At 41.3% G+C, this 26,545-nt stretch overlaps 4 protein-coding genes across 5 annotated transcripts; 3 read left to right on the forward strand and 1 right to left on the reverse strand.

Moving 5' to 3' along the window:
• The first annotated feature begins 2,378 nt into the window (after positions 1 to 2,378).
• On the forward strand, positions 2,379 to 12,566 carry LOC124054832 (solute carrier family 12 member 3-like). Its single transcript, XM_046381250.1, has 28 exons — positions 2,379 to 2,484; positions 3,016 to 3,211; positions 3,316 to 3,472; positions 3,686 to 3,817; positions 3,946 to 4,021; positions 4,123 to 4,218; positions 4,455 to 4,594; positions 4,770 to 4,880; positions 5,013 to 5,124; positions 5,238 to 5,368; positions 5,455 to 5,539; positions 5,803 to 5,960; positions 6,080 to 6,187; positions 6,661 to 6,784; positions 6,972 to 7,073; positions 7,331 to 7,486; positions 7,592 to 7,691; positions 7,792 to 7,903; positions 8,010 to 8,144; positions 8,315 to 8,421; positions 8,573 to 8,655; positions 8,771 to 8,839; positions 8,948 to 9,052; positions 9,292 to 9,403; positions 9,739 to 9,825; positions 9,911 to 10,046; positions 10,216 to 10,283; positions 10,935 to 12,566. Exons 2-28 carry the CDS (start codon positions 3,039 to 3,041, stop codon positions 11,071 to 11,073), a joined length of 3,114 nt encoding a protein of 1,037 aa, XP_046237206.1. The 5' UTR covers positions 2,379 to 2,484; positions 3,016 to 3,038; the 3' UTR covers positions 11,074 to 12,566.
• A 135-nt stretch (positions 12,567 to 12,701) lies between these two features.
• Positions 12,702 to 15,656, forward strand: LOC124054848 (macrophage mannose receptor 1-like). Its single transcript, XM_046381270.1, has 5 exons — positions 12,702 to 12,899; positions 13,507 to 13,547; positions 13,903 to 14,277; positions 14,514 to 14,867; positions 15,118 to 15,656. Exons 2-5 carry the CDS (start codon positions 13,514 to 13,516, stop codon positions 15,459 to 15,461), a joined length of 1,107 nt encoding a protein of 368 aa, XP_046237226.1. The 5' UTR covers positions 12,702 to 12,899; positions 13,507 to 13,513; the 3' UTR covers positions 15,462 to 15,656.
• A 713-nt stretch (positions 15,657 to 16,369) lies between these two features.
• LOC124054828 (protein mono-ADP-ribosyltransferase PARP14-like) lies at positions 16,370 to 26,066 on the forward strand. Of its 2 annotated transcripts, none has more exons than XM_046381244.1 (15): positions 16,370 to 16,674; positions 17,758 to 17,891; positions 18,097 to 20,211; positions 20,377 to 20,613; positions 20,703 to 20,927; positions 21,034 to 21,100; positions 21,316 to 21,459; positions 21,589 to 21,648; positions 21,865 to 22,041; positions 22,128 to 22,266; positions 22,386 to 22,441; positions 22,790 to 23,497; positions 23,594 to 23,727; positions 23,828 to 24,005; positions 24,598 to 26,066. In XM_046381244.1, exons 1-15 carry the CDS (start codon positions 16,500 to 16,502, stop codon positions 24,876 to 24,878), a joined length of 4,830 nt encoding a protein of 1,609 aa, XP_046237200.1. In that variant the 5' UTR covers positions 16,370 to 16,499; the 3' UTR covers positions 24,879 to 26,066. The 2 variants fall into 2 exon arrangements, with proteins under 2 accessions (XP_046237200.1, XP_046237201.1); XM_046381245.1 differs by having other exon boundaries at positions 18,100 to 20,211.
• LOC124054853 (complement C1q-like protein 2) lies at positions 25,252 to 26,522 on the reverse strand. The gene is made up of 3 exons (XM_046381285.1): positions 26,156 to 26,522; positions 25,672 to 25,800; positions 25,252 to 25,535 (listed from the first exon to the last, which is right to left on the reverse strand). Exons 1-3 carry the CDS (start codon positions 26,520 to 26,522, stop codon positions 25,252 to 25,254), a joined length of 780 nt encoding a protein of 259 aa, XP_046237241.1.
• Positions 26,523 to 26,545: the final 23 nt, after the last annotated feature.

Raw genomic sequence — 26,545 nt, forward strand, 5'->3', positions numbered from 1 at the left:
CAGCACAAGTCTGTGAGCTTGGAAGGAGCAGCCTGGTGGAGATAAAAATGCAGGGAGTAGTTCTTCCTCCTGAATGCTATCGAGGAGAGTGATGAGGGAGCTTAAGTAAGAGGGAAGGACGTAAGCAAAAGCATTTGGGGAAGTCCCCAGGGAGAGATGATGGGGAGTGGTGAAGAGCGTGACGGGCTTTAGCATGTTATGTATCTCTGCCACATTTTCCATCCATTATTCCTCTTTTTGTTTCCTTTTTCTTCTAATTGGTTGCAGTGTCACGACACGGATGAGCAGGCACTTCCTGTGAGAGTGTATTCTACGAAGAAAGAAAGGACAAAAAGGGAGAGGCGAGATAAGGAAAGAGTCTGCACCGGGAAGGCTGCATTCCTAGAAATGTCACATCCGTTGTCATCGCACTTCGTTTTATTTGTTTGTCACCAGACGTGGTCTGATTGCCCTTGTGACCCCTGAGGTGTCTTTCATGTGTCATACACCTGACCTCGCCTACAAAATGATTTGTAAACAGTGTTATTATGACAGACAATCCCAGGTTCACAGAGGTTACGGTAGTCACTCTCATGGCAACACTCTTGATTATGTACACCTCAGAGGTGAATATACACACAGTTGTATCCAGAGTTTTAATGTAAAATGTTAGAAATCACTCAGTATTTCTACAATTTCCCTGCTCGCAGACATGGAATATATCAGCCCCACACTTTCTGTGTAACTATTGTAGGTCTTCACTTTTCACAAGTGGTTGATTTGTGGTTAAAGACTCTGCGCAGACACCAACCTTAGTGATTCCTCCACCAGCGTGGGTGTAGCAGATGACTTTGACCAGAGCACAATGGCACAGTGAGCACGAGGGGCGCAGGAGGCAGGGTTTAATAATACCTGAGTGAATGGCTCTGCGAACAATACGCTGCGAGAAGTTTCCACTTTCAGATAAGCCGCTCAGTATGGAGCCTGTGTTTCTTATACCAAAGGGAAAACGGGTTAAAATAAACTTCTTCAGTGAAAACCTAAAATTACAATCGGTAGTCAGGAGTTCTCCAGGTGAGGCAATTTCACCTCCTGACCTCCTGATGCTTCCTTTGTTGTGTAATCAGCTTCCATCAGCTTCCACTGCTGTTGTTTTTAAACAGCTCACTTTCTGTTTGCCTGTTTACGGATGTAAAACACAACACTTTCTGTCACGTGTTGCAAAGTATACAAACTGTGCATTTTTATGTGAGTTTCCTTATTTTACTCCACGCACAACAAATTCTGTTGTGTTCATAGCATGTTTAAAATGAGACAGTTATTGGCTGTTTCTTTGAATAGATATTGACTGATATTACTTGACTGACAGAACCGTCTTTTAGAATGACTAAAGTCTACGTTGAAGAGTCGGCTAACGTGAGAAATAGATTAAAATAGCTCTCGTATTGTTTTTAGTGTGCATCTCGTGTAAGCAGATGAGGACATGGAGTTTCTTTACGTGCATTGACATCTTATTGACACAGTAAACATCACTAGGTCACGTACATCCACAAATTCTGAAAAAACTAAAAACTTTACATTGAGTCATCCAACAACACCGTATCAGCTCAGCTGTTGTCTCATCTCTGAGCTGTTGAGTCATTTAAGGTTATTGTTGGATTTAGTAAACGAGTAACAATCCCACATGCTTTGAAATAAAAAGAAATATTGTGGCAAAACAAACAGCAATAATACAAATTTCACTCCCAACAAACAAATTATTTCTGTTTTCGTTTTGTCTTGTGTGAATGTTACCATTCTTGTGCCAAACGACTATTAATGTGACATTTTTCAGTGTGTGCCTTTGAGACAATCAAAGACAGTGTGTGTTGTACTTTTGAGTTTACACTACATGGTACATAACTTCTATGTTTTAATATCTGTTCAGCTGTGGTGGCCATCATCAACCACCCACTCGCCCTTCTGTTTACTCCAAACTTTGCAGTTGCTGCTACCAGAAACATAAAACACAACACTTCCTGCGACAAAGACTTTCTCAGAGAACAACTACCAGGAACTAAACATGGAAGATGAAAAATAACAAGGGTTACCTGCTTTTGACCTGGAAAAACTATCGTATTGACTTTTGTATTTTTATTCCACTGTGTGAAAATGATGATAAGGTAAAGGTGATTATGAATTTATTCAACAATTTGCCAAAATATTAGTTGAGGCTTTATTTAAAACTGCAGAATTTATGGAATAAAATAGAGTGGCCTCAGAAAAAAAGCAAAGTTATATTTTAGGGAATTTTCTTTCATTTCTATTTTTTTCCTAATGTACACCATGATACGATATGATGTGGGTTTGTGCATGTGTGTGTGTATGTGTGTGAGGAGGGGGAGGGAGGAAGCTGTGGAAGGAGGGAGGGGATGTCACCCCCCTCACTAAAGGTATAAATATAAAGAGTCGCATTGTGACATGAAAGAAAGAACGTATTTCATCTGCTGGAACAGAAGAACTCATGTGAGTACATAAAAATTCATTTTGCTAGAAATTTAATACTCTTATAGTACTGAAAAGTGAGAACAGTTAAAAGGATTAATTATATTTAAATTTTGTGCTATGATTGGATACATTTATGTTATTGCTGTGAGTTTTAATGATTTATCACTTTCCTTTTACCTTTTAACACCAAGCTCATTGATGTACAGATAATTTATTTTTATTTGTTAGGAGGTTATACAGCATTATCATCAATCTAAGAGGTTGAACTGATCGGTTTGAAACATTATAATCTGGTCTCACTGGAAAGAAATCATAAGTTTACAAAGAAATTCTCACTTAAATTTTTTGGTCACACTGAAGGTTGTCTAGCAGGTGAGAAAAAACGCTTGCACATTCATTGCTTCTAATGCAGGTGTATCTTAGACATGTAGCTCATCGTGTAGCAAAGAAGACTCCCACGCGCTTCCCCTGACTCAGTACTGAATGCCTAATTAGTCAGTGATCAGATGCTAACAATACTTAAAAGCCCTCTTTTCTCCACAACACTAGACCGGAATCAATAAGACGTGTTGATGGGGCAGTTCGCATCCAGAAATGGCGGGTTGGTTCTTCCTCGTGTCCGCTTCTCAACCAATGAGGAAGGACCTCCCAGGTACTCTTCACATCATTTTGATGGCAGGAGTCAGCAACAGGACGGTAACCTCCAGATTCCTCCAACCATCGTGGTCTCCGATGTGGATTCAAGGTTTGTGCAAACTTTCCATTTGAGCACATAGTGGCCATCACTGAAACTGCATCCTATGAAAAATTTACAAATTAGCCTCAGTTTTTTTCTATTTGTTTATGCAGTGGATCGGCGTGTGAGAGATCAAAGATAGATCTGCGGAGATCTTCCATCTACAGCACGTTAGACCTGGTGCCACAGCTGGACCATTACGCCAGCACGCTGCCACGCAGTCAGGCGAGGAGCCGACCATCTCTGGAGGCTCTCCGCAAGGCTTTTGAGGTATCTTTTCCACCTCTGGGAAAAGACCCAGAGACCCACTTAACTCTCTGAAACTGTATAATCCTTTAAAAAGAAAAGATGTATACCAGTATAAACCTTCATTTTGGGTAGAATCACTCTCCATTAATTTCATTATCAAAGTGAAATATCACCGCACATTGTACAGTGCACTTTATAAATGGCTTCCTCTTTTTTTTAATGCATTGTTCTCAGGATGTGGAGGTGACAAGCGCCGCCACAGACTCAGGAGGCATCATTCTGCCGGCGAGCGACAGCGGGAATGAGCAGTCAGAAGCTGAGACGGAAAAAGCTCCTGTTCGATTTGGCTGGATAATTGGAGTCATGGTGAGCAAAGAGACTGAAGGACACGGGCAAAAGCTTTATATGCTGCTTATTTCAGCCGCTTTAATGCTTGATTTATAACGATCATACCAACAAGCACTTACTGGGCTGTTTTTATTGTACTTCCACAGGTTCGTTGCATGCTGAATATTTGGGGAGTCATCTTGTTTCTCCGCCTATCGTGGATCACCTCTCAAGCAGGCATTTGTGAGTTACCCATCCGTTCATTTCTCTGTGGCTTCTTGTCGGCTCTAACGTGCCGTCATCCCTTCATCCTCACCCTCTCATCACCCTCTGTCTCATCTCAGTGTTGACCTGGCTTATTATCCTGATGTCTGTGACGGTGACCTCGGTGACTGCCCTCTCCATCTCTGCCATCGCCACCAACGGGAGGGTGGTCTCAGGTCAGTCACTTCCTGTGTCTCCAACTCTGTGCATGTGAACACAAGTAATGAATACACAGTAATGCACCCATTTTATCCACTGCACAAAAGTTATTCAATGCTCTAGACGTGACTGTAAATAATCTTAATCTTAATGTCTTAAACTTTGTAAATTTACCTTTAAGAGTGAAAACTTGTACGTGTCGTAGCTTGTTAAACTTCCCTCTACAATATTCTATATTAACAACTCACTTCAGGTGGGGCGTATTTCATGATCTCCCGCTCTCTGGGTCCTGAAATTGGCGGACCAATTGGGATGGTCTTTTCTTTCGCCAACGCTCTGGCCTGCGCCCTCAACACCGTCGGCTTTGCAGAGGTGGTCCGTGATCTGCTGCAGGTAATTATCATGCTCCGACACTAAGGACAGATGTGTAATAGCTTGTTTTCCACAACTTGAAGTTAACATGGCTGCATACTCATAAACATTTGAGTTTTGAAGCAAAGGCCCTGTCATGACTCTTGACTAACTTGTTTCCTATGTATGTGTGAAACATTTTGTTTTATTAATGTAGGAGTTTGATGTCGTCATGGTTGACGCGATAAATGACGTCCGCATCGTGGGCGTTATCACGGTAACTGCTCTTCTGCTCATTTCATTGGCAGGAATGGAGTGGGAGTCCAAGGTGAGCACATCCTGACACATCTTATTTAATTTGCTGGATTTGTTTCTATGAATCTGTCACTGACTTTTATTTTTTATTAACCCCCCCCCCCCCCCCCCAATCCTCCACCTCCCTTTTGTCTCAATCTGTCAGACCCAGATTTTGTTCTTTGTAGTCCTCTTGGTCTCGTTTGCCAACTACCTTGTGGGTACATTCATCCCTCCCACTCCAGAGAAACAGTCCATAGGCATCTTTGGGTACCGTGGTGAGTTTTAATAAAGAAACTTAAATTACTTGATAACTATTTAGAAATCTGCACTGTATTGGATTATATAACAAAATATAATTTGCTGTGTTTTTTGTGGTCCCTGTCACCAGCGGACATCTTTTTAGAAAACCTGAAACCAGACTGGAGAGGACCTGAAGGCAACTTTTTCCAAATGTTTGCCATTTTCTTCCCTTCCGCCATTGGCATCCTCTCTGGAGCCAACATCTCCGGAGACCTCAAAGTAAGAAGAGACAGAGACACGTCTTACATCACAGCCATCAAAAATGGCTGCACAAATGGTGACCTATGTATTATTTCCATTTACAGGACCCTGCTACTGCTATTCCCAAAGGCACCCTCATGGCCATTTTCTGGACTACATTCAGCTATCTAGTCATTTCTATAACTGTTGGTAAGTAACTCATTTAACGAGCTAATATTTTGTATTTGAAATCCTAGTGATTATTTGATGTGCTGGTTAAAAGCCAGAAACTGAAACCCAGTAGAAAACAATTCCCCGTTTGGCAGCCAACTCATCCTGGATGTAAACGTTTTCAGAAAAGTTTTTTAAAAAACAGCCAGTGCTTACATTTGCATTACCTTTCAGGGACAATGAAAAACACGTATATCACATTACATTGTGACGATAACATTTATGTCTTTGCTCCTCTCCAGCGTCGTGTGTGGTGCGGGACGCCTCTGGTAATATTACCGACATCCTGAATGGAAACATCACCGATGGTTGCGTGGGTTTGGCGTGTAACATGGGCTGGAACTTCACAGAGTGCATCGAGTCACAGTCTTGTACATTTGGTCTGGCCAACAGTTCAAAGGTACCAACCAATCCAGAATTAAAAAACAAAAAACAATTGACATCTTTTATTTATGGAAAACTTTTTCAATTGAGCACATTTTCCTAAAACTTGCTCTTAATGATGATTATTTCAACCAGGTACTGGGCCAAGTTTCAGGTTTCTACTACCTCATCACTGCTGGAGTGTTTGCAGCCAGCTTGTCATCGGCCCTGGGCTTCCTCGTCTCTGCCCCTAAAGTCTTTCAGGTGAGAAACCACATATGATAAGCCCTGTTCTATCTAAATTGTTCTATTATTAACAAAGCCATTCAACCTTGTATATGGAAATGAAACACATTGAAAGAAACATTAATAATATGATATTCTTTGATGAGGGGGAAGAATTGCACTTCTGTATGTAAGGATGCCCCAACTTTCTGCGTGCTTAGTTATATGCTCGCATTTTGATGCATTCAAAAAAAGCATAAACCATTTAACATTTATGTCTAAATTAAGACAGAGAAACCGTTTTTGAGGCTTAGACTTTTCTGTATTTTCCAGTGACAGATCTAGACAAACCCACCATCCTTGTTTCAATTGCATCTCAAAATGGTGACCACATGTGAGAAAGCAACAAAATAAAGCCAACGCAGAAATGAAGTGTTTAATGGACTAAAGTAAGCGTAAACGTGAAGCACATTTTTGTTTCAAAAGCTTACATTTTCTGTTTCGTCTGCCAGTGTCTTTGCAGAGACAACATATACCCATACATTGGATTCTTTGCAAAGGGTTATGGGAAAAATGACGAGCCACTCCGGGCCTACATTCTTTGCTACATCATTTCTGTAGGCTTCATTCTCATTGGTACGTGAGATCTAAAAAATGTCTGATTATTACTGATTCACACCTTTACTTTTATATACTAATCTCTTGTTCCAGTCATCACACATGTAAGAAAAGAGTTCAAGGACTTTCCATAAGACTGGGATAATTTCTGCCCAGCTCTGATGTCCTAATGTGTTTTTGACGTGTCTCTCCTGTTTTGTCCCAGCTGAGCTGAATACCATCGCCGCCTTGATCTCCAACTTCTTCCTGTGCTCCTATAGCCTCATCAACTTCAGCTGCTTTCATGCTTCGATCACCAACTCCCCCGGTGAGTTAGCTGCTCACGCACAGCAAGGCACACAAGCTGTTTGTCCTGGCCTCTCACTTATGCACTGAAATACCGCAGGTCTTAAGGAATTTGTGTTTTCTGGACCCCCTAATGGTTTTTGTCCACATTTTGTCCAGCTTAGGGGTTTAAATACAAATCAGTTGATGACTTGATTATTTCGAGGTGGGGCTGTGTGAGATTAGAGGTGTAGCAGCACCTGAAATTCATTCACCTTTTGTCATTGTCGCCCCCCTCAGGCTGGAGGCCGTCATTCCACTACTTCAGTAAATGGACAGCTTTGTTTGGAGCAGTGATCTCCGTGGTGCTCATGTTCCTGTTCACCTGGTGGGCTGCTCTCACCACCTTCTGCATCATCTTCTTCCTGTTTGGATACGTCAACTACAACAAGCCAAGTAAGTCCAAGATGAATGTTGTGTGTTAAGAGTGGAATGAGTAAGATCTGGATGCTTCTTCCTCCCTCTTGCCGTTTTGTCACTTGTGCATTTTGGCATCCACAGAGGTGAACTGGGGCTCATCAGTCCAGGCAGGTACTTACAACATGGCTTTGTCCTACTCCGTGTCTCTCTCTGGTGTTGAGGATCATGTTAAGAATTTTAGGTGAGAAGAGATGATAATTGTGTCTTACTTTTTGAGTCACAGTATTTATTTTTACTGCGCTTGCTGAACCTCATCTGTACTCTCTGATGTGTTCTTTCAGACCGCAATGTCTCGTGCTGACTGGGCCACCAAACCAGCGACCAGCTTTGGTGGACTTTGTCGGCTCCTTCACCAAACATATAAGCCTCATGATCTGTGGGGACATCATCATGGTCAGTCATGCAGTCACAGCACAGTTTTGTTCCACTTTCCATCCAGTCATGCTGATTGTCTTTAGTTTGGCATGGATGTTAGATATTGACTTCCTGACTCCTCTAGGAGGAGGACAGGCAGACTCGGCCACAGGATGCCACAGATCGGTTGGTAAAGTGGATGAACAAGAGGAAGGTGCGATCCTTTTACACACCTTTCAGCGCTGACGACCTCAGAGGTGGAGCTCGACACTTGCTACAGGTAAAACATCTTCTGCCTGAGAAGCTGTATGTGGTTATCTGCGGGACCTAACTAGAGAACAATTAATTCATCTTCTGTCTTTGGACACATCATCTGTGGACGCTAAACATTACTTTCAACAGAACATCTGATCATCCTGTGACTAGAGTTTCATCTCACATTTTTTCAAGGCTTCCGGTCTTGGCAAGATGAAGCCCAACACTTTGGTCCTGGGCTTCAAGGCAAACTGGAGGGAAAATTCTCCTGAGAGCATTGAAGATTATATCAACACCATATAGTAAGTGTAGCTAAAGAAAAGAAAGAAAAATATTCTATACATTGATTTACTGGTACTGAAAGATTACAATTCAATAAAACACATTATAAGCTGGCAACTGATGCCTTGATGAAATAAGTAAGTAAGAATAATTTACTTTTCCTATGTCTAGTGATACCTTTGACTCCAACTATTGTTTGTGCATCTTGAGGATGATGGACGGGCTGGACATCTCTGACCAGTTTCAGTTTGAAGGTTAGAATTCCTGTTTGAAAAGATTCGATTTGAATCTTTCCTGTGTCCTTTCCTATACAACATTACGTATCTGTGTAACACTCAGCTAAGAAAGGATATACCATCTGTCCTCCAGATAACCAGGGCTTTGAGCCTGATGAATCTGTTGAAAATGACGACCAGCAATCTCCTGAGGGGGAATCAGGTGAGCACTTACTGTAGATCAAAAAATATTTATTATTATTAATTATATAATTATATAAAGTATAATTATTGCCCCTGCAGCTTACTCTTCCTCCTCTTACTGTTACAGCTGACGACATCTCCGATAAAGGCGACAGCGATCAGATCAAAACTGTGTTTCAGAATGACCAGGGGAAGAAGACCATCGACGTCTACTGGATCGCTGATGACGGAGGTTAGCCTAAAGAGAGGCTAAAGAGGGTTAGATCTGACCACTGAAGCAAAATACATGCATGTTTAAAATTTGAATTACCTATAAGTGAATGCAGATGGGGTGAAAATTTCCCATCAATAATTGCAAAAATGGTCAGTAGACAAGAGACTCGTCTATATCTTTGACTGAAAACATCAGATTGTTGTGGCTCCTCTCTCTGAGCTGCAGTGTTTCTCTTCTTCTTCTTCTTCACTCTTAAGGTCTGACTCTGTTGGTGCCTTACCTGCTCACCAGGAGGAAACGCTGGCACCGCAGTAAGGTCAGGGTCTTCATCATAGGAGATGAACAAAACAAGGAGGAAGGCCGCAATGAGTAAGTTTTTTTTCTGTTTTGCTTTCTGGGATGAGTGAACAATAACATGGGGTAATTATCAGGCTTGGGTCAGATTACCTTGAATTGTAGTCAGTTGCTGAATACAAATGGCTTGACAATTTTTGGAAATGAAAACAGGATAGTTTTATATTAAATTGCATGCATTTATTCACGCAGGTTGATTGGATCTAAGCTTGTTGATGCATTCTGAAGTACTCTGTGACATTTCTGATTTCTTACTCCAGTTCATGGACACTTTTCTGTCACAGTGTGTTATCAGGTGCCTCATGTTTTTTGGAACTGATGTGCTCACACTTTCTTTGCGTTCCTTGTAGGATGATTGCACTGCTGAAGAGGTTTCGTTTGGATGTCAGTGACGTCATAGTGATGACGGACAGTGAGAGGCGTCCACATGCCAAGAAGTATGTTTGCAAAAGATGGTGTTTCAGAGATCTCTGAGCTTAAACATATGCTGACTACTGTCCTTTCATTCTTACTTCTTCTCAGCCTGAGCAGGTTTGTGGACAGTGTCGCCCCCTTCAGGCTACATGATGAACAGCAGGAAAGTGTCTCAGTTCAGGAACTGAGACATAGCACTCCGTGGAAAATATCAGACAAAGAGTTTGAGGCCTTCAAACTTAAGGTGTGTGTGTGTGTGTGTGTGCGTGTCTGTGTGTGTACATCATTCATGTCCAACAGCAACAAGCTGCCACTTTGTCATCCACTGAAAATAAACACATATCACATATCTGTCTGTTCATCAATACCATCACTTGTAAGTGTACTTGATTGTGTTTCCTTTCCCCCCACAGTCTGAGAGAAAAGTGAGACTGAATGAAATCATCCGGAAGAATTCACAACACGCTGCTCTTGTTCTTGTGTGAGTACGCAGTTTCCCAGCAGTTTTATATTTGGCATTTATAAACACGCCAAACTTTTATTAAATGGCACAAACTGATTTATATTTAGTCCCAGTTCATTCCACATGTGTTGGTTGGAGATGAGGTCGGCTCTCTCTCAAACTCAACAGACTCTGAAAACAGTTTCTTTCTGTTCCTGGCTATGTTTGGGGACACTGTAAGGTTACAACAGGAAACAGGCCTTCTCTGCACGCCTGCAGCATAGTTGGAAACACACCAAATGTCTAAAACATCATTGTATGCTGAGGCATTAAACTGGGGCCAAACTGTGTGTTATAATGATCACTTAACATGTGTGCAAAAGGATTAATATCTGACTTGTATAAAGTGAAAACTGTTTTACAGTGGGACGGTGATCTCCATAGTTTGCAGTCTAGGTGTAATTTCTTTGAAGCATGTTTACAAGCCTCTCTTTCAGAATCCTCAGGGATGCAAAATTATATGCAAATAGCAACCAGATCGTGGCTGTTTTCATGGCAGTGTGATTAAACATACAAAGAAGAGATGGAATTATTATCTATTTTAAATCTCCCTGCAAGCAACAACATTCACTAATTTGACTGTTCTTTTAATAATGTTATGATGTGTCCATGTAAATGTGTTTTCTCCAGGAGCCTCCCTGTTCCACACAGCGACTGCCCCAGTGCGCTGTACATGGCCTGGCTCGATACTCTGACCTGCGGCCTCCACTGCCCTGTTGTGCTGATACGAGGGAACCAGCAGAATGTCCTCACCTTCTACTGCCAGTGAAGCTTGACTCACAGGGATGGATATTTAGAGACAGTAAATTAAAATAGTGGCCTGGGAACAGAGGGAAAATGCCACATGAACCTGAGTAAAATGTTGGTGACAAAGGTGGGCTAACACACTTGATAATTTTTGCACATACTAAACATATGTAGGATGTACAGAGTAAGAGCCCCTTCGGACAGTGATGGTGGACAAGTGCAGTTACTTCCATCGGTGTCATCAAGGCCATGTTGAGGATAAAGTGGATGCCAACACCATCTTCCACAGCAATGGCTGAGGAAAAGGAGGAAGACTCCCCTGATGCTGCTCAGCCAGAACCACAGTCTGGAACAAAAAAATGATACAACATGTACCCACCAAAGACCCAAAGAAAGAATGAAGTTCATCCAAGCAGTAAGATAGCCTGAGAAGCCAGCACAGTGATTATAAAGACTGTGCTGTTCTGGGTTGTTCACACCCCTGCAACAGCTCTGGAAATATGGATTTCTGGAAATCTACTAAACACCATTCTTCCAAATGACATTCCCTCATTTGCTGTTTTGATGGTGGTGGGGGAGAGCACTTTCTAATCAGTCTAAAACCTGTTGTAAATGTTCAGTTGGGTTGAGATCTGATGTTGGTGAAGGCCTCAGCATATAATCCATACCGCTCATTCATCATTGTAAGACACCCTTATGTACACTTCACTTGTTATGCTTCATTACTTATTTATTTTACAATTTCCTTTAATTTGTCAGATATCTATATGTGTATGTGTATATTCCATATTCCCTATTCCCTTAATCCTAACCTTAACTTTCTGGTTAGCATTATTGAAACTGGATCACAGAACATGAGCTGAACATACTGAACTGATACCTATTAAATCACTGAGTAGACTGTTGAGGGCCCAAAGAAAAATCGGTTCCCAAAAATATTTAGAGTCCAACCTTATCCTTATTAAACTGCATTGTTGCAGTTTAATAAGGATCTAGGGGGTCATTTACACCCTTCAGGTTTAGAAAAGAAATTTTTAATTGGAGAAGATCTGAGTACAGTCTTCTCCCCTGCTGTGAAACATTTAAGCTTAATGGAAGTATTAATAATTTAATTCTTCTATATTGGGCACCAAAACTATTTCAACTGAAAAAGAATACATTTGGTGTCTGGATTGCATTGTTTTGATGTATTAAAGAAACATTATATTACAGTATGCTGTTCAGGAAATCTGGGAAGTGATCATATGAGGATGTAAGGGAATAAAATGTCTTTGTTAGGCCTTGTTGAACAGTCCATTGAATGGGTCCCAATCAAGTGCTCTTAAGATTAGTGTAGGTGTCCCACTGGGGTCTGTCCTCGGTCCTCTTTGTTTGTTAGATTGAGGCTAGTTAGTAAGCTTGAGATGCTTATTATTGTAATTACAATGTAAATACTGCATAAAATCTGCCATTTTATTCCTTGTTAGAGTGTAACATGTCTGCCACAGATTTCCCACAATAAAACAGACAAAGTGACACAAGTAAGTCGTGCCATGCTTTCCACTAGCAATCCATCTGTGCAATATGTCACACATTTAAGATATTATTTAAGATATTATTATTATTTATTATTATTTTGTTAGATATTAAATGAAATTACAACAATACTAAAGGATACAGACTCATTCTTGTCAACAACGGGGAGGTTCCTGGTACTGATACAAATCTGAAGTTTTTAATATTCAAATGCTGACATCAGTAAGGCGTGTATGAGTATGTGAACAGGACTGTACTGTTATGAGCAGTTTCCATCAGCTCAGAGGGGAGAGATCTCAGAGCAGGTGAAACTCAAGAGAGCAGGAAGGACAGGTAAGTCAAGGTCCTGCTGTAGGTTTATGGTTTGTGTTTAAAAAAAATATCTATTCATACCTGTGCATGTTTGCATATTTAAAATCTGTCTGGACATAATATAAAAAAACTGGCAGTATATTACAATCAAATACAATGATTTTTATTTCAATAAGTTTTAACTTGCTGAAGAGTTTTTATTACCTAAAAAATACTTTGCATAACATAACCTTGTCTCTGCACAGAAAGCTCAAAAACAACAAATCTTAAAAAGCTCTTTGAGTTGTGTTTAGAAATGTCTGTAAGAACATATAGGCCTCGGCGTTAGGGCTCAGAAAATCCAAGAGAACAAAAATAATTGTTGCTGTATTGATATTCTATAGGATGTTATTGTGTCCATGTACATTTTATGATCCGTATTTTATTCAAATCGCACATTTTTATGAACTACAGTAGGAATTCTTAATGTGATTTATTCCCCTGCCTAAACTTTGAGTCCTGAGTTAGATGCAGTGTTTTTGTTTTTTTTTTTACTTGGACATCCAAGAGTTTCATTCTATTTCCCTTAACATGTTGAAATCACTGTGTTTGGTTCACTGCACACTCAAACATCAGTTTCTTCTAACAGATCAAAGATGCCGTGGAGTCTGTTTCTGTTCATTCTGTTGGGTAAGTGGATCATCTCACCAGCTCTACTGCAGTACTGCTGCAGTACGACTGCAAAACAAACACAGGCAAAGATGATTATCAACTGTACCACCAATACAAGAGTGTCTGTGTAATCCTAATGACGCTGTCAGGTCGTAAAGACGATGTGATCTCAGGTTAACAGCTTAATCTGGGTTTATAAACCAGTTTCATTGCTCTCTCTGTAATCATCAAATGAAAGGTTAAAAAAATCCAACTAACTGAACACATTTTAATTAAAAGCACAGTGTGAGCAGCAGGTGTGTGCTAACAAGTCATGATTTTATTTAGTCTTAAAAACCTGTTGTATCACTGCAGTGTTTCCTCTGGTTTTCAGGTCAGTGTTCCTTCCTCACATGTCAACTCTATGAATACCAATTCATTGCTCATAAAAAGATCTGGAAGGACGCCCAGACGTACTGTAGAGAGAATCATACAGACTTGGCTACAGTGTTTGACATGAAAGATGTGAAGAGACTCCAAGATGAAGGTAAAGGTAAAGGTAAAGGTAAAGAAGCCTGGATTGGGTTGTTCAGCCAAACAAGCCCAAATGAATGGAAATGGTCTCTGCCAGGGGTGGAGTTCAATGAGACAGAATGGGATTCTACAGAACCAAATGATAAAATAAAACCAGAGAACTGTGTGAGGATGATCGCTCACAAATGGCAGGATATCCCCTGTTGTTTTGAGCACAAATTTATCTGCTATAATGGTAAGAATATGAACCTTATTTTGTACAATTGCACTGTACATTGATGTATGTTTTTGGATGATAATTATTTCAAGTGATTATATGAGCTTATGAGTGTCATATGTTACTCTCAGGTCACAAGGATCTCAATCTTGTATTTTTATGCCAAGAAAGCAAATTTTTTACTGGTTTTAACTGATAAAAACATTTGTTGTTCCTCAAAACACATCTGAAATGTGTGTGTCTTTACGCCACAGAAACCAATACAACACACAAATTCCATCTGATCGAACAGGAGAAGAAATGGCGAGAGGCTCAGTGTTACTGCAGAAAGTATCACACAGACCTGGTCAGTGGAATAAAACAGTTGAATGACAGGGAGCTAACAAGTAACAACAATTTGTCAAATAAATCCGATAAATGGATAATCGGCCTGTTCAGAGACACCTGGACTTGGTCAGATGGGAGCAGCTTCTCTTTCAGACACTGGAGTCAAAGCTTTTCTGACAGTCAGACAAACGACAAACAATGTGCTTTGATCATGTTGGTTGACAAAGGCAGATGGAAGAGTGAAAGCTGTGACTCAACAAAATCCTTCTTCTGCTATGATGGTGAGTTTAGTTTAGCACTGGAAATTCTGAGTGACTCTGCGTTGTGATGCTTGCACTAATATGATTTCTTCTGTCACTTGAGCTTTGTTCCACGTTAATTTACTTGGATTTAACGATCTTTCACTTTGGCACCAATCACACAAACACTGACTACAGAGTGCAACGTCAATATCAGTATCATCTTACGAAAATCGACACTGAAGCTCGGTGTTTTCAACAAAACTGCTTGCTTTAATTTCTCCTGTGACAGATAAAACAATCCTAATCAAGGAAGAAAAGACGTGGGACGAGGCCTTGGATTACTGCAGGGAGCACCACAATGACCTGGTCTCCATCACTAACCTTGGTGAGCAGAGATGGGTCCAACAGAAAGCCAAGAACGCCACAACGACCCACGTCTGGCTGGGACTGCGCTACACCTGCACTCTGGAATTCTGGTTCTGGATGAGTGACAAGGCCGTCAACTATGAGAACTGGGCCTCAGGTGGAAAGCAGGATGGCTGTGACATGTCTGGAGCCATGGAGACGGGAGGAGAACATAAGTGGGTCAAGCTTCCTGATGCTGAGAAGTTCAACTTTATTTGTTCCAAGTAAAACTTTTTTGTTTTGTGGTTTTTGTTTTTATCTTGAATGAGCTTACTTTACATCTGCTCTCTGGGTTTATTCAGTTTGAGGCAAAGCGCTACATGCACATTAAAGTCAGTTACAAAGTAGTGAAAGACTGAAAGAAATGGTCTTTTTGTTGTTTGTTGTCAAAAATAAAGAACATCTGAATGAGTTCTGACCTAAGTGCTTGTGTCCATGATTCTCACTCCTGCTGCCACTGAAACCCTGTAAAATAAGCTACCAGCAAAGAAATGTACTATAAAAAAAACCCCCAAAAAACCCTTTTACTCAAGTTCTGCAGAAATATATTATTGCTTATTACAATAAGTAGACTGCACTCACATGGTGGTTTACAACATTCACACACAGGTGGCAGAGGCTACCATGCAAGGTGCCCCCTGCTCTGCAGAGCGATAACCACTCACACGATGACTCTTCCTTGCTTGGATTTCAGCTTGTTGCCCAAAGCCCAAAGACGTTTAACATGTGGACTGCAGAGGCCTTGGACTGAACCTCTGGGGCTGTTAGTGCTTCATGTATTTTGTATGCAGCCAACATCTGGGGGTCTTAAATTATGGAAGCTTTACATCATAATTGTATGGTACCACTTAAAAAAGATCTTTTTATTGTTATTGTTTATTTATTGGCAGTGATAAAGATTGGAGATCATGATGGTTTTATATTAAAATTGTGGCAACTGCAACAAAAACACCCATCAATACAAAATACTCAGTCAAGCTATGTAAATTATAAAAATACTTTGTGCCAGAGGGGTGTTTTGAATAAAGTAACAAATGTAACTTGTTGTGAAGTGTTTTCACATGTATGTAAATCGGAATCAGATCTAAAAGGACACGAGTGTCTGCTTTTTGGCTCTGTAGTGCTGCTTCCTTTGCTTCCGGAGCAGCAGGAGGGCGCACTTGGCACCTGATCCTGCAGTCTGCGTTTGGCACAGGACCGCCGCTCACTGCGGTTCCGGTCCTGACATTACAGCGTATGTTTTACAGCAATTCAAGTATTTAAACTATGGAGGATAGTTACCAGTATCCAGTTTTCTTCGAGTGCCCCAGTTTGAACGGAGAGCAAAAGAAGAGGATAGAAAACTACTTCCAGATTCGCCGCAAATCGGGAGGAGGAGATTGCGGCCCCGTAAAGACAATAAATGATAAAGTTTGCAGCATTGCATTTAAAGAGCGAGACGGTAAGGAGGATGCTAAAGTTTTAAATGTTTTTCTGTCTGTCGTGTTGCAGGTGAAAGTGAAAGTACTTTTCTGTGCAGTACATTCAGGTTGTTCTCGTTAAATGATTGTTTTCTTCTATGAAACAGATCAGTTCTACTGGTTGGTGTCACCTTTTCACATGCTGTAACTCGTATGTCTAATGTATATTTAATCAAGTTTGTAAAGCCTGTCTTTTAAAGAATTTCCCCTCGGGGATAATTAAAGGAATTCCGATTCTGATTCTCATTTGCAGTTTCACTTTCACATTTGTTGAACAACATAGAACGAGATTAATGTTATGTTGTCTTAGGTGTTTGAGCTTAGTTATTAGTTGTATCGATTTGCACATCCTTCCTAACAATTCATGTCAGTCTGTCAAGTCCTTCATTTCTGGTTGTGAGAAATGTCATGAAACAACAACAACAACAACAATGGGAGGAACATAAAGGTGTGGCACCGCACAGCAGCTGTTGTGTTTTTTCTTTAGTCGACATGAAAAACTGGATTGTAAGACATTTAAAAGACCTTCACCCCTGTTGCACACAAGACCCCGCAGACGTTTTGCAGTTATTTTGTGGTCATTTCGCTTAACTTTGTAGTAAGGAATGACTGATACGAAACATAAATTAGGAGAAAATGGAAACAGATTCTACTTAAATACAGCATTTCAATAAACTGTACTTCATTACTGTACATTCTGTCACTGGATATTGTACATTTTGACACTAATTGTAGTTATCGATCTCCTTGATTCCAAAAACTGGTAGCAGCCCTGATAAACCATCAGTCATTCCCTCAGTTTTTAGTTTCTTTGTATTTTTTTGTTTTCCAGTTAGATTACATTTCTTTGTGATTATTTTGCACCTCTGAGGTCATGTTGCATCCAGTTTTAGTTTGTTTGTAACTCTTTTTCGTATCTGAGTTGTTTTGGATTTTTCCAGTTTCTTGATTTGAGCAGTCACAGTGGCAGGAATAGATGGTGGAGGATGGAGGGGTAACAAAAATGAAAATTGGTGCTAAAAGACAAAGGCTCTAATAAATCATATTCTCTTGCTCTGTCTCAGCTCAACAGAGAGTCCTGCAGAAATCTGAACATGTGTTGGAGTTTGCAGGTGGTACTCTGGTGCTGCCTGTGCAAGAAAGCCCGGAACTTACAAGCAAGCCAGATAAGCCAAGTCTGGACTCAGCTTCATCACAGGTTAGTGTGGAAAGTCTTCCAAAATAGTGTCTCAGTAAAACTAAACGGACGTTAAAAATTTTTATTGTTATCATCTGGTTTCACTTTTATTGGAACAATAATTCACTCTGTGTTAAGACTCTCTTTCTTGAACACTGTTTTGGATCAGTTACTTTTGTCATGGGCTGAAAACCAAACTTGATATAAATGCATACCTTTCCCTCAGCAGGGTAAGCTGTCCATGCCTGCCTCAACAGCTTCACCAAGTGGTGAAGAATATGAACTACAGTGTGATTCTTACCTCCTCCGTTACCTAAAGGAGTGTCCCAAGGCTGGGAATGAACTGGAGAAAAAACTCGCCTCTCTGGCCTGTTGTGCCCAGCTTCACCCAGAGGATGGAAGGATTTCAGTCCAGAGTTTAGCTCAACATAGTTCTGTAGATGAAGTTAAGGATTGGAAAGCCGAGGTAGATCAACTTTTCGATGTCTATCAGTGCCACTATGAGGTGGACCCTCACAAAATTAAAGCCTTGCTCCAGTCCTGCAGCTCTCGTCAGAACACAGATGAAGTGAAGGTGTACAGTGAGGCTGACCTCGCTGTCGTGGTTGGGAAGCGTGCTCAGGTGAAGGCCAGGTTGATGGATGTAGAGGACTCATGTGTTAAACAAAGTTTACATTTGAGTAAGAAGCAAACCACCATTCGTCGACTTGGCAAAGCCAAACTCCATCTCCTCTGGAAAGAAATTGAGCAGAGTTTGGGACGAGATTTTCCAGGACTGAAGGTCAAACAGGGAGATGAAGGTCAGTTAGTTTTGGAGGGCTCTGTGGAGCAGATTCTGAAGGCTGGAGATCAGATCTCTGGTATGGAGAGTTTGGTGTTAGAAAGGAAAGTTTCCAACATGAACCCACACTTGTTGGCCTTCTTAAAGAAGGCATACGGAGATCCAGTGATGCTTGGTGTCTTTTTAGGGGTTGGTGACAAGGTGGAAATAGAGTTACGAGACACCGAGCTCCGATTTTTCGCCATGTCTGCTGACAAATTGGATGACACAGAAAACAAACTGCAAGAAAAATTCAAGGAAGTTAAAATTACCGTGCCTAACTGCTCCTCTGTGCCACCTGAGCTTAGGGAACGTCTCAAGTCCAAGACAAATGTGATGAATCAGGGGCGACACAGGGCTCAGGTTGTGTTTGGCTCAGACACCACGGTCTGCTTGCTGGGCCACACCAAAGAGGTTGAACAGCTCAGTGAAGCTGTGAAACAGTTTATTTTGGATCAGGCAAGCATAGAATCCCAAGTCACTCTCCCTTTTCCAGAGTTAGTACAAGGCTTACCAGGATTGCTCCAGCTACATAAGTTTGACTATTCAGGAATTACCTTCAATCCTTTAACATCCTCCTTTGAGCCCAAAGTGGTGCTGGAAGGTCCGTCCAGCAAAGTGAGGGAGGTGATGAACAGGCTGGGTCCATTTTTGGATTCATTTGTTCAGAGCAGAGTCACCATTGACCTGCCCGGGGCAGCAAGGTATTTCTTAAGTCCCTCTGGAAGAGAGAACGTTTTAACTCTTGCTCGTTCTCACAAGTGTCTCATACAGCTCCAAGAACAGCATCATGTTACCAGACAGAATTTAGCATCCAGTACAAGCCTCAGTGGCGTAAACACAACAGTTGCCAGCTACAGCCTTCGTGACGGGCTCCAGGTGCTGGTGTGTCAGGGTGACATCACCAAACAAGAGGCTGATGCCCTGGTGAACGCTGCCAATGAAGATCTGGACCACTGTGGAGGCGTTGCTGCTGCTCTGAGTAAGGCAGGTGGCCCAGAGGTTCAGAGGGAGAGCCGTACCTTAGTTAAGAATCATGGGAAAATTTCTGTTGGTGATGTGGTAATAACCACAGGGGGGAACTTAAACTGCAAGAAATTGCTGCATGCTGTGGGGCCTGTATGTGGAAATTCAGGTGGCAATGAACGTGTGTTGCTCGAAAAAACTGTCACTTCTGCTCTGAATATGGCAGAGATGATGGAGTTCAAGTCCATAGCCATGCCCTGTATCAGCTCAGGTTTGTTTGCGGTTCCTGTCGTTGTGTGCTCCGAGGCCATTGTAACTGCTGTTAAGAAGTTTGGCAGTCAGGGAGGGCAAAGTCTGAGCAAAATCATCCTGATTGATAACAGGACAGAGGTGGTGAGGGCCTTGCAGGAAACATGTGATCGTGTTCTGAAAAGGATCTCAACAGGAAATGTTACAATTGTCCCTGACGCTGCAAGAGGAGCCACTGCTGGAGCTTCTGGAGATGTAGAGAGTGTCCATGTGGAGATTGTTCAGGGAACCATCGAGACCCAGCAGGTGAGAAACTTTGCTTTGATCTGAAGCTGCATGAATGTTGATATAAGATGTTTCAGGAGTGTTTATCTTTGTAAACAGATCAGATGCAACAAAATCTACCAAAGATGGCAGTCAGAATTATGTAAGCGTCCACTTGGATAAAATTAGATTGTTGTATTCACCCAGGTGGATGGCCTAGTGTCTCCTATGGCAGGCCATGATCCTCTTTCTACCCGTGTTGGAAATGTTTTATCCAATGTGGTTGGACCTCAGTTGACTACAAAGTTGCATAGGGAAGCAGGAGGAGCGACGCTGCCTGGTCAGACTGTCCTGGTGGAGGGCTTGCCTGGACTAAGGTCTAAAGGAGTGTTCTTCCTCAACCTCGTTTCCTGGAATAATAACCAACATGAAACTGCAGCCCAGGCGAGATGTTTTTGTGCGGTGCTTTATTTTCTCTACCCTCTTAAAAACTCCAGGTGTATACTGACCTTAAAAATCTTTGAATCTTCCAGGTTCTGAGACAGGGAATTAGAAATATTCTGACTTCCTGTGACAGGAAAGGCTATAGATCAGTTGCTCTCCCCGTGCTTGGGACCGGTGCTGTCCTGCGTTTTCCTCACACCACGGTATCCAGGGCTGTGCTGGAAGAGATCCGTGCATTTGAACAGAACCGGTCCAGCAGAACATCCTTCCTGGTCCGATTTGTCATCCACCCCAGTGACAAAGAATCTAGCAAGGTACGAGTACAAAATTGACCAATGATATGACTAATGTGACATAAAATTTTGGTACCTTTTATTTTGCATGTGGAACTGGAATTAAATTTTCACTTTATTACTACAGGCCTTCCAGTCAGCCCAGGAAACTTTGCATCTCAGAGGATTCACGAATGATACTACCCCAGACCAAGGTTAATGTTCTTTTCACTTTCAGGTTGAGCAAGACTTTAATAAATTACTTGTCACCTCAATCTCTAATGCTGCTATAATAATTGGAAACCACAAGGGGGCAGAAGAACACCACTGCTCCCTAATACATCAGTCTTCTTTCACTTTTACATATCAGTTCAGCTCTAACTGAAACTGTGAACCCATGGTTATACTTTTTTTATATTGCCATGACTAGCTTCCTTCTACCGCCATGTGTTGGGAAGTGATGATGAGGTCACAGCCATGTTGGGTGAAGTGACGCTCCAGATGGTCCGTGGGGACATCGTTCACGAGAGAACCGATGTCATAATCAATACAACTGACTTTTCCAGTCATTCTGGTATGACTGACGTATTCTGTAGATGTTATGATTGTCTTTAAATACACTCACACAAATGCAGTCATCCTTTTTTTGAGACTTTTCTATACATTATATTAACCCATAACAGTGTGTTCACAAACTCCATAGGTGTGTCCAAAGCTATTCTGACTGCAGCAGGACCAGCTGTCCAAGCAGAGTTAGCACGAGGTAAGGCCACTTTAATATCGTAACAGTAGTCAGTGCAAATGTATATTAATTCACATTCTTTTTTGACAATTCTCTTGTAATTTATTTAAAAGCTGCATGGAAGCTTAACTTTAATTACGTTCTATTCTCCACAAGTTTTACCATGCAACATCTCATACACATATAAATCGCTGTGTGTGTTCACAGTCCTATTTGCTTCAATCTTTTTTTTGTCAGTGCGAAATCCAGCAGACTCCATGTGCAGCACAGGACCTGGGACACTTGGCTGCAAGGAAATCATTCATGCTGGTTTTAACTGTGACAGTCAAATCATTCGGAAAATGTGCAAAAACATAGTGAAGCAGTGTGAGAGAAAGGGCTACCAGTCAGCGGCCTTCCCAGCTATCAATACTGGTTTGTACCACCTGTAATCAGTCAGTGCAGTAATGTAAATGACATGTCCATATGGACTCACTGCCACTCTCTTTATATCCCATCAGGTGTGGGTGGTATGGACCCTGTCGAAGCTTGTAAAGCCATGCTGGATGGCATGACGTCGGCCATTACAGACTTGAAACCAAAGTCCCTCTCACTGATCCGCATTGTCATCCTACAACAACCGGTCTTTCAGGGTTTCAGGTCAGATATAAATCTCAATTATGTGTACAGCAAGAAACAATCAGAAGCAAAGTTATCATTTTAACATGGTTTGCATTACTCGACTTTTAAACTTCCTGCTCTGTAAAATGTTTTTGCAGATCAGAGCTGGAGAGCCGCTTTGGACAAACAGCCAGACGCCACCTCACCCTGAGAGGTTTGTTTGAGGAATGTCATTTGACAAAATGCATCAGAATCACAGCCTAAAGAATATCATTATCTTAAATGTCATGGGATTACTAATGGTATTCAAATTTATCCTTGTGGGTTCTTGATAACTGCTGCAGCTTTCACACCAATCCGCTCAATACTTGTCAAAGCACAAATGTTAACATTATGGTGGCACTAGAGGAAAAGTCAGGCAATCAGAAGGTTTCATCCTGTGGCGATGATGAATGTCTGTACCATAATTCATGGAATAGTTATTGAAATTTTTCATTCTGGATAGAAGAAGAGAATTTTTATTTTTTTTTTATTTCTCACTTTTTCTTTTTCTTGTTTTTAGAAATAGCTAAACAAAAGCTAATGAAACTCCGAGACAAGTGTTCAGGGACCTCCACAACTTCAGCACGTCAAGGCGAAACTTCCATCTCCTTAAAGCCAAAGCCGGCTGTCGTAAGTGTGATTGGCTGTAGTCCTGACACCAACTGGACTATCAAGAGAGATTTGGAGGGGATCCTACAGAAGCATCTGATAGAAAGGGAGCTGGATGTGCATAATTTTACCATGCTTGGTCCAATGGAGCTGGAGGCGCTGCAAGCTAAAGCCATAATGTTAGACATGAGCCTGGAGTACAGGAGATGTCAAAGATCTGAAGGTGTGGATGGCAACAGAGCACGAAACACAGACAGAGATCGGTCACGGCCAAGGGGAGACGTCTATGTCCTGAAAGGCTTCAAAGAAGATGTTTTGAGCACCATGGAGTTTCTAAACCGAGCAATCCAAAAAGCACTTTGTGATGACCTCGAGGACAAAGAAGAAGCAATGATGGCTCTTAATGTCCAGTGGTCAATTCAGGATGTAGATCTTACCTGGTGGGAGATGAGCCTGCATGACAACTACTTGCTGGAGAAGGCTTACATGAGGAAAGAAGTGTCTGTAGATGTGATGGAACCAAACGGCATGACTGTGAGAGTAAACCTAAGGACAAAAGAAGCAACAAATTGGCAAACAGGTGCCACATACAAAGTAAAAAGGAACGACACACACACAAGTACGTCACATCTTATAGTTTATGTTAAAACCATCCACTTTATTTTAAAACATTTGTTAACAAACCATATTATTAATTATATTACCTCTACCTCAGTGTTAGAGATGCCAACACAATGGGAACCTATGCACAATGAAGTCTTTAAAAAGGTTGAGCTGCCACCTAACTCAGCTGAGTACCAGGACGTAGCTCAGGCTTTCCTCAGAACAGCTAAATACAACATCCGTAAAGTGAGTATGCCAACACACATTTCTCCTTTTCTCATTGTAGGTTTGTAAAGCTCAAGAACCTACAGCACAGACTGAGTAATTGATTGTTTTCTGATTTCAGATTGAGCGTGTGCAAAACCTCTACCTGTGGCAAGCTTACGCTGTGCGTAGGCATCGTATACTTAGCAAGAACGGTTCAGCCGACCTCGGCGAGAAGCTTCTCTACCACGGCACATCGGCAGACTCATGCAACCTTATTGAAAGGGACAGATTTGACAGGAGCTTCGCAGGAACACATGGTAAGGAATGTTGTCCCACCTTGCTGTATTTAATGGATTGAAAATGCAATGTATTTTTCTAAAACAATAAAAAATGAGCAAAACTCAAAATGAGAAGCCACCAACAAAACATCCACATCCTCAAGTATCATTTAGAGAATGCTTGAAGAATTAAAACCCAGATCATGTATGTAGTTATGTGGTTTGCTCAGATTTAAATTGTGGTGGCCTATTTAGATGAGAAGTTTGATGTCACTCTCATGCCTGTCTGTTAAATATGATGCTACAGCTAATAGCTGATGATAGCCACAGGAAGGTTCCTGTCTTTCTTAAGCTGTATCTATCAAATAAAGACAAAAAAAACCTTTAAAAAAGCAGAGGGGCAGTAAAGGTATAGAAGCAACACACAGGGATTTTACAAGGGCTTGTGTGCTGGACTGTCGTTTGACCAGGTGAAGCTAAGCTAAGCTAAAAGGCTCCTGGTTGTAGCTTTGTGAGAGTGCTGCCAATCTTCTCATCTACCTCTCAAAGTGAGATGAATAAAGCAAATTGTACAAAAATATTGAACAGTACCTTTAACCTGATATGTGTCTTTAATGTAATTCTATCACAGCTGCTGTATATGGGAAGGGAGTTTACTTCGCGGTCAATGCAAATTATTCGGCGCGTGGATATTCCCCACCTGACTCATCAGGCCTGAGTCGGATGTATGTTGCTCGTGTCCTGACGGGCCGCTACACTGTTGGTAAATCTTCCATGATAGCCCCCCCTCCCCGAGGCTCAGACCCCACTGACTGCTTCGACAGTGTGGTTGACAATCAGCAGCAGCCCTCCATGTTTGTGATCTTCCACGACGACCAGGCCTACCCCGAATACGTCATCACCTTTAGCTGAGGAAAACTGATTCAGTACTGTACAAATCCTGCCAGATTATGGATGTGCCTTCAATTTCTATTTTCAGTTAATGTTGTAATTTTTTTAAAATAGTTTTGAGCAGTTTTACTCTCTTGACAACACAGAAACTGGAACTGTCTGTAGTATAACAAAAACAATCAGCCAACTAGATTTTAAACAAGGCATTGATTTCAGGGTTTTAAAAAGCGGTGATAATCTTGTGACCAGTTAATCATCATTAAGAATTGCAGCATATGAATGTTTCAATATGATACTTAAAAAGTTGATTGAAAATTCATATTCAAACACTTCAAAATGATTACAATTTAAAATATGCAGCTCAAATTAAGTGCTCACAGTATATTTATACACTTCACACAGGAAAAAGCAAAAATCCACTGAAGGAGGAGTACATATTTCCATTGTCACTGATCCTCCGATTCTCCCAAAGGCAAACATTGATGCTGTCTCCAACTTGTAGCTGCAAGACAGCGCTGTTAGATGCCGAGGAGGGGTTGGTTTGATCATACTCATACCATGAGACTATCTTGTTTCCATTTTTGTATAAACTGCCACCGCAGCTTCCGCTACTTGCTCCCCAGCAGAAGGAATTTAAGGTGAAGTAATAGACTCCCTCCACCGGTGCTGTGAAATAACCTGCAACAACAAAACAGGGGAGAGAAAATAAAATGTTTCTTTGGTATACCCAACCTAACATGCAACACTTCAATAGGTGATGTGTCTGTAGTAAGGACACAAGAGTGTTGAGAAAAGCTCATACTGAAATACTGACCTGTGTTGGGGTTGTAATGTCCTCCCGTGTTGAACAGAACATTTCTGTACACCAGAGGGTAAAGAACACTTACAGGACCAATGGTATCATCAGTTGGGAATGCAGCAGAAAATGCAACCTGAAGCCGCCCTGGGCGATAAAAAGATGAATATATATCATTATACTGTATTTTGTTCCTTTTAAATCTTGAATGTGGGAGTTTCAAAATCTTTTTTTAACAGCAACTGCTGTCTAACACCTGCAGTAAATTTCAAGGCTTCAGTCTATCAGGAATCTCAAAAAAAATAATAAAAAGAAAAAAAAATAATAATGGCAAGATTTTTTCTCAATTTCATCTCAACTTTAAATTGCGAGATTAATGCATTTGTGAAGTAAATAAATATGTACAACCACAACTTTGGTGTGAGTTCATAACTGAAATATTCAGCTAACAACAGGTGGTTTGCATGTCAAGCTATGGCTCTGCATAAACACTGTCACTTACCTTGATTGGCTGTACTTAGTTCAGCCACTTTGCTGTTAAGTGCAGACAGCTTCTTCTCATTGTCCTCCAGCTTTTTGTTTGTTTCTTCCAGTGCTCTCACAGTACCTGCAAGCCTTTCTTTCAGAGCCCCCAGTTCCTTAAGCACTGTGAAGATGGGTGGTTCACAGCTAGGATGGGCTCCTGTTGAGTTTGTTGTCAAAATGACTGGTGTTTCTGGCTCTTGGTTTAAATTCTGGGTTTCAGGCTTCTCTATATAGCTGTCTGCCTGGGCTTCCTGTACCACCTCAGTGATCTGGATCTGACTGTCCTCACCTTGAGAAAGACCGGTAAGCAAACACACAGTCATCATCACGAAGAAGCTCTCCATTCTTCAGCCTGGACTGAATCTCA

The sequence above is a fragment of the Scatophagus argus genome, chromosome 23 (genome assembly GCF_020382885.2).
Source record: "Scatophagus argus isolate fScaArg1 chromosome 23, fScaArg1.pri, whole genome shotgun sequence".
Classification (NCBI taxonomy): domain Eukaryota; kingdom Metazoa; phylum Chordata; class Actinopteri; family Scatophagidae; genus Scatophagus; species Scatophagus argus.